This window comes from Typha angustifolia, chromosome 3 (genome assembly GCF_048772165.1).
Source record: "Typha angustifolia cultivar Huaian chromosome 3, ASM4877216v1, whole genome shotgun sequence".
NCBI classification, from domain to species: Eukaryota; Viridiplantae; Streptophyta; class Magnoliopsida; order Poales; family Typhaceae; genus Typha; species Typha angustifolia.
The window spans coordinates 1,913,930-1,922,194 of record NC_133241.1 but is presented as its reverse complement, the minus strand read 5'-3'; the positions used below and the strand labels follow the sequence as shown (position 1 = coordinate 1,922,194).

Sequence of the window (8,265 nt, the reverse complement as noted above, 5' to 3'; positions counted from 1 at the left end):
TCATCCCTCGTCCTAGACCCCTCGCTTTATAAATCCGAGTCCTCCTCCTCTCACATTCCTCTCTCTCAATAATACCTCTCCCTTCTTCCTTTCACCGCTTCTTCCTATTTTTTCTAATCATTTTCCTTTCACCACTTCTTCTATTCTTTTATCGTCATAATTTTAATATTATCGACGTACGAGCTGCTCCGCTGCAGGGCTCATCGTGTGGCATCAAACTTTGTGCCCCAGCATATTCTGCCACGTGTGTGGGCGTGTAGTACTCGTAACAAGCATATGCTCTCAGTCCACAGTGGGGGATTTTTTACATCCTAAAGAAGTTCAAGGAAGGGAGATAAAAAGAAGAATATTCTTCGCTTATTTCGTCATCCTCTCCGCATTATTTGTTGCACAATGATACATCTTTCCTGATCGCTTATATTTCCACTTGTAAAGCACCGAGAGAAAGCAATTCCCATCTCCGGCCATCTCTCGGAGCTCAGATGGCGGCGCACGCGAGAGCCAAGCGCGCGACGGACCCACTAGACGCCGCCGCCAAGGCCCGCCTCCGCACGTGCTGCGCCAGCAGCGGCAGCGAGTACGAGGCGGCGCTCTCCGGCCTCGTCCACGCTTTCCTCGAGCCCGACGGCGTCGCCCCGCCCGCCGCGGAATCCGACGGCGGGGAGGAGTCCGATGACACCGGCGGCGGTGACGCCGCCTTGGAGGCGGCGGAGGAGGTGAGGAAACTTCTCGATCCTAACTCTAAAGGCGACCCATTTCGAATCCGTCTCCACGGAGACGCGGTCATCGCGGTGGAAGCAATGGCGGCGCTCCGGCAGAGCCGGTCGGGGTTCCGAAGGGCGGTGATGGGGAGGCTGAGAGAGAGAGGTTACAACGCGGGAGTTTGCAAGGCAAGGTGGGAGGGGTCGAAAGGAATGGCCGAAGGAAACTACGAGTACATCGACGTGATTGAAGAGGTTGACGAGAAGAGATACATCGTCGACGTCGGCTTCGCATCGGAATTCGAGGTGGCGCGGTCGACCGAGAGTTACAAGGCGTTGGCGGCGGCAATGCCGGAGGTGGTGGTGGCGCAGCCGGAGGAGGTGCGGCGGGTGGTGCGAATCGCGGCTGACCTGGCACGGCAGTCGCTGAGGCAGCAGGGGCTGAGCGTGCCGCCGTGGCGGAAGCGGCGGTTCATGATCGCCAAGTGGCTCGGGCCATATCGCCGGACCGTCAACCCTCTGCCAGCATCCGCCGGAGCAAAGATGGACGGCGGCGGGGAGGTCAAATGCCGCGCCGTCGGATTCGCGCCAGCTGAAAAGGAGGCCATAGCTGGATCTAAATTAATATACTATTTTTAATGGTATATTTAGGGTAGATATAATTAATTAGAAGACAAGGTATGGATCGGATCGGATCGAATATACGGCGAGGGGGTTGGCTTGTTTGTTAGATTCATGGGGTATTAAAAATGTTTTCAGTGTACTGTAAATACTTCTTGTAGCATATATTAATCTAATGCTGTATTGTACCTTTTAAGAACATGTTTAAATATGTATTATTTGGAAACTAAAATGGTGGTGAGGGAGGAGGAGATGGAAGAAGAGGGTATAAGGAGAGGAGAGAATTTTAGGGTGAAATGGATTAGATAGTGCTTAACTTATAGTCGGATTTATATTTTTCTTGTCAGATATAGACATTAGATAAATTTCTTTTAAAAATTATATACTAACTAAATGGATATGATTACTTTTGGGATGTGGATTATATCTTAAATGGATATAGATATAGATGGGATATTGGTCGGAGCTTAACCAAATACTGATAATATGATGCACAGTATACCCTAATTTGTTACTCATAATTCAAATTAGAGCATCCTGAAAGAGAGAAACAATCAGATAAAGAGCAAATAAAGACTCATAATCCAAATTAGAGCATCTGGAAAGAGAGAAACAACCAGATAAATAGCAAATAAAGAAACAAAATAGAGAAGTAAAAGAAATCCAACCTGTGTTCGAGATCCAAATCACGGTTCATTACTTCTTAGCAATCTAACATTGAAGACTAACAAAAAAAAAAAATCCCTAATCTTCTCTAGCTATGCAAACATCAATTCACTACTATCCATCTTCCATTTAATATTTATATTTTACCAACAAAATTTAATTACTATTATACCTTTAAAAAGATATTACTTCAATCAATTATCATTTTAACCACTCTCTTGCTCTCTCTCTCTTCTCTAATCCATCCATTTAAAATATATTTTGGTTATTTACTAAAATATTTATAATTTAATATTGTTTATGTCACATCAATTGTTATAATTACACAAGTGTAATGGTTACAACCAAATACCATAATGGCCTAACAAGTATAAGCTTTCTTATGCAAGTTTAAGAAATGAGCTTAATTATATCGTCTAAAATTTATTCCATGAATTAAGACTACCTAAAAGCTTAAATTGTTTAAAGAATGATAAGTTTTATCAGTGTGAATAGCCGTTACCACACAATGATAGAAGAGTGGTTGACATTAAATGTTATGTTATGCATCACTTATTTGTGTATAAAATCTTAGAAATTGTAGATTGAAATCATTGTAAAGTTTATTGGCAATGTAATTCAAAATATTCTAATTGTATAGAATTGTCTAGATTGTTTGTGTGAGTATATGCACAAATAGTATGATAAACTATGCAAAATATTAAGAAAAAATAAATAAATATTACAAAAGTCGTTCTTCTAACGACTATGAAAGTGGTTCGAATAAAAAAAATTAGTAATTTTTATGTAATTAGAAGATTAATTCTAACCAATTAGGGAATAAATTTTGAGGAATCCATATTTTGGCATTTGGATTCAAACACCCTTATTAGCATTCAAATGTTGTAGAGTTTTGACCAAACCCTATGACAACTCTTCTATTAGTTTTGGAGCAACTTTATTACAAAATTATGAGATATTGAAGATTTAAATGTTGCAATACAAAATTATTTGACTTTTGTTTTAGAAATGAGGTTTGGAATTTTGTTTTTGGTTGAAAAATGATTTAAGGATTATAATATTAAAGGGGGAGCATGGGTCTTTGCAATGGGTTTGCTCTTATTAATTAGACACTTTATCAATTAATTAATGATAAAAATGGTGAGAGTTTAGTATGGTCTCTGGTTTCTGTAATTGGTTTCTAGTTTGTTTACCTGGTCTTCTAGAAAATTTAGAACTTGAGAATTATGGTATTATAGTATGTCTGGTGTCCTTGGTTTATTATAGATGATGTGCATGCTTAAAATGTTATTTCTACATAAGTAGTATGCTATTATATGTATTTATTTATCACACATTTATAGTTATATTTTTTTTACCATACATTCTTTCACTTAGTATATATGTTTTTGAGTTTCACAGATTTATTTAAACCTCATAACACTTGTGATATGCTCCTTTAGGGAGTTGTAATGAATGTGGTTCAACATTGCATTGGTGAAATTTATTTAGTCATAAATTACTAAGGAAGAAAATTGTAAGATTTTATTATAATTGGCAATGTGTTTTAAAATATTCTCATTATGTAAATTAGATTATTTGTATGATCAGATATATAAGTCATATGATTTATTCTAAATAATTTTTAACAGCAAACTAAATCCTCTAGGACTAGAAGTGGTTCGAATTGCTTTGAAAATGGTTTATGCTAAAAAAAATATCATATAATTTTATTGTATGGACGTCAGAAGATCGATTCTAATCAATCTAGGGATTGAAATTGAGGAAATTAACAAATTATTAGCGTTTGATGTTCGAATGCACTCACCGGTGTTCTACAACCTGTAGAGACTCTACAATTATCTACTTCAAAGAAATGTTTTGAAGAGTGGTAGAGGTATAAAGAGGAGGATTCTCATATAACCTATGGAATCTCTTATGTTATCTTTGAAGTAAATTTTGGAGATCATATTATATCTTTGGATGGTTTCTTGATAGAATGTGTTGAATAGTTATAAGGGTCACTTAGTTTAGAAACATAAGTTCAAACGATCAAGACCTTATAGATATAGTCATGAGTTTCGCCTAGTTGTTTGTAAGTCTATATTCTGCCTACTATAGTTATTTAGTAATTAGTTTGTCCTTAAAATTATTTTACAGTGCATGTGACTTATTATTTTACATTCTATTCTTATTATACTGTGTGAATAGTCTTTGTTACAGTGTCGATGAATGATTGTGAATAGTGCCTATGAAGATTTAGTTTATGTTACGGACTAGATATGAAATGATCCGTCCGTAGGATGATTATAAAAATTTAGGTGGAGGTAGCCTCATAAGTTAGGGTTCTAATGGCTCTGGTTTCACTTAAATCGGAAATCAGGATGAAAAGATAGTGAAGATAGGTCAGGGAGGGTAGAACGGTAATTTTTGATATTGTAGCGGTCATTGGAGTGTGGTGAACGGCCAAGGGTGGTGGCAACAGGTGACTGCTGAAGGTAGGAGGTAGCTAGGATTTGGAAGCTTGAAGGGAATCTATGATTATGATCTACTCTTATGAAGATAAAGTTAGATAATGATTAATATAAAAAACGAGAATAATAACCGGCTAAACTCAAATTTCTCTCAATTCCATGCCCTTATCAACTAATGTCTACCCCTATTTATAGGAATAAAATCCCTAACAGATCGGTTTCACATACAAATTATCTGATTTATTTAAAATTAAAAACAGAAAAATAAAACTAAGTAACTAATTTGACTCGACTCAACTTGATTCGACTTAATCTATGTGGTCGGATCGTAACAGTTTAATTTTTTTTTTCTTCCACTAAAATCTGTGACAAATTGATCTCCTAGTGCGTTTTAATATTTTCAATCATGTCATCCAAATTTATTCCAAAAATATATTAATAAAAATATCCACATGTTTCATTTGGCAACACAGAACTGCGAGTGCTAATTAAATTTATGAGCAAATATATTGATTCATGGAGTACTCTAAAATCTTGAGATGTTATATTTAATACTTTTCCTCGCTTCTACATTTAAAATATTTTTGATGGCCCAAGGAATAACTTGAATTAAATAGATGATTGTTTTATACTTTAAATAATAGATAAGCTTGGCGGTATTTATCTCTATTTGGTTTTGTAATTGGCAAATTAATGACCAAATAAAGTCAGTTATAATGTATTTTTTTTAGTTTTAAGTGTATAAGTTATGAGATAATATCCTATAGAGTTTAAAGGATAAATAAAGCTTATGTAGTAAAGATTAAACTTCGTTTGAAGTTTGTTTGAAGTCTGTTTGAAGTTTATTTGAAGCTTATTCGAAGTTTATTCAAAGCTTATTCAAACAACATTGGATAAAACTTACCCTAGGGCTCCAGAAGATATTCAAGAGAAGAAGTTGAGTAGCTTGTTTAAAATCATTCAAACTACCTTCGATTGTTCAAAGTCATTAGAACAAACTTCGATTGTCCGAATTTGTTTGAAGCCATTTAAATAAAACTTACTCAAGAGCTCTAAAAGATATTCCAAGAATAAAGTTGAATAGTTTGCTCAAAGTTATTTGAACAAACTTGGATTGTTTGAAGTTCTTCGAATTCGTTTGAATAAAATTTGCTTAAAAGACTTTTGAAGCAATTTGAAGCAGGCATGTTCGAACTTGTTCGAATAGGTCATGAAAAATTCTTCTCATTCTAGATTAAGGTTTCAAGAGATTATCTTTTTGGGGGCTATAAAAGAGAAGTCTTGAAGAAAATATGGCACTACTCCTGGAGGTCAAAATTTTTTTTTGGAATCATTCAAATAAGGAGTTGGGAAATCATTTGTGAAAATTTAATGTTTCTTCTTATTAGAGTTCTACTATATTAAAAGATTTCATTAGATATTATCTCAAGGGTTACAGAGTCAAGCCTACAACCTTAAGTGTCACTAAAATTAGGTATCAAGTGTGGGAAGCAGCGCCATGAGGCGGAATTAAGCAAAACCCTATTAAGAGGATTATGAGTAATAACAATCCAATTGTAAATATTTTATAATTATTAATTTCATAGTACTTAGTTTGATCTTATAGAAAAGATTCATAGTCCTTACCCTTAGTTGATAAGGGGTTCTTTATTTTGGTTATCTCCTATTTTCCTTTTTTTTTTTTCAAATAGTCTTATTTGGATAGGGATATCGGTTAAACAATACTATCAAATTATATATTATTTAAAATATTATAAAGAGTAAGACATAAATAAAATAAAATATGATTTTGTACTTTCTACATAGAACTAGATCGGACTAGGTGGTCGGCAGGTGAGAACCATTAAACCAGTTCGATTTTGTTTATACACCGGAAAAGTAATATTCCTGATAAAAATCAACTAACTCGGTCAATTTTTTTTGCGACCAAGCACTTAGTTTAGCAAAATTACCTAATAATCTTGTGATATTTAGTTGTTCTATTTCCTACCCTAAGAGTATTTTAATCCTAAAATTGAAACTAATTTTATCTTATAAATCTAAAATAATTTAGAGGGAAACTGTGAGTCTGTGATCTCTATGCCAGACACCTTAGAAACAGAGATTGAGATACTCTAGTGTTGTACTTGTGTCATCTTTATTTCTATATAAAAGCCTAACAACTCTTGTGTGAGCTTGAGAGCTGAGGAATAGGATAGAGAATTCCATTCCAAAATCCTGCAGTCTTCTTTTTCTCTCATTTTGCCTCTACACTTTAATTGTATCCATATTAGACCTACCTTGACAACACTAGGCTCCATAAATATTAAGCCAACCCTATTTTTTTAAGCGACTTTTATAAATCATATCCTATATTTTATCTATTTTATAATTCATACCCTATCTCGGTGATGGCGGCGGCAGTGATGACGACGATGGCGATGGCGATGGTGATGGCGGAGGAGGTAGGTGAGAAAGATGGTGGAGGAATATAGAAAATAGGAAGGTGATTTAGAAGTATTTTAGTAATTTAGTAGACATTAGTTAATCAAAATAATCTTAAATGATAGGTTGAGTTATAAACTCCTCACAAAATAGATAAAATATAGGGTTTAATTTATAAAAATTCCATTCTTTTTAAAGTAATTTAGTGCACATTGTGTCAACATAAAGTAACACATCGACAATGATTACTTCATTCATTTGTTGTCCTATTGACACATGACGTAACGTTTTAGGACCCACCTTTGGTGGTTATAGCAACAATTATTGCTTGAATTGCTAATGAATTATATTATTTTCTTTAGATACATATTATATTATAGATATGCATAATAAACAGGCACCAAAAACTATAGGCTACAATGCTCGTTCGTTTGATATATAGGCATGAGGATGGAATGTCGAATTTATTCATATTTAATAGTTCGTGAAGCCATGAGAAATATGAAATCACTTAAATCTATAATTAAAATAAAGAGATTAGAATTCACATTAAATTATAATTAAAAACATTGGACTGAGCATTGACTTGGTTAGAGTTTATTAGTTTAACCCGTGATTCACTCCACTGCTGATTTTTTAAAAGAAAAATATAATTGTATATCTTCTATTAATAGCCACTTTTAACTCATCTTTATGCTTAAGAACATTAAATTATCGGAGGTGATGAAGGGGTGGAATCACTTTCTAATTGTTCCATACTTTCTTCTAAAAGTTAGTGATGCATCATCCAAAAGTAATCAACAAAGATAAACATATGATAAAGGAATACCAGAGGAACAGAGGGTTTATAAGTTAACTTTTGTTAATTTGTTTTATAGCAAGGAGGCTGCAAGAGGTTGAACACAATGGAGATTGTAGAATGCAGGGCTTCTTGTGGCTCTGAGAGTTGAAATTTGGATCCTATTTGGCTGAGCCAATCGAGAAAATTTTAATTCGAGACTACATAATTACAACCGGGTTTAGGTTCTTGGACACCCTAGACAGTTAGGTTCTTTGACGTACTTTTCCACCTATTTACAGTTGATTGGTCCTCCATGAGTGTCTTTGCAAGGTCATTCATCTTCCTTACTCTTGAGACAAACCATGTGGCCACTAGGCTACAATATGGTCCTTTTTTTTTCCTCTCATCAAGTATGTCATAAGTCGCTTCTCCATCCTCGCTCTAATGGGTTGTCGTGCATTGCTCCGCTGCTCCTTTGGTCTGTAGTTTTTGACAATGCTCTCATCTGCTCTTCTTGACCATTAGTGTCCTAACCTCTTTGCATCATGGTAGCCTTTCATAAGCATCTTCGATAAGCCACCTCACTTAGGAACAAATGGCCATTGCGCCTTGGAGTGGA

The 8,265-nt window shown here is 35.1% G+C and overlaps 1 protein-coding gene across 1 annotated transcript; it reads left to right on the top strand.

The window, feature by feature from the left end:
- The first annotated feature begins 335 nt into the window (after positions 1-335).
- Positions 336-1,416, top strand: LOC140758362 (uncharacterized). Its single transcript, XM_073094492.1, has one exon. The coding sequence runs from the start codon at positions 483-485 to the stop codon at positions 1,338-1,340; it is 858 nt and encodes a 285-aa protein (XP_072950593.1). The 5' UTR covers positions 336-482; the 3' UTR covers positions 1,341-1,416.
- Positions 1,417-8,265: the final 6,849 nt, after the last annotated feature.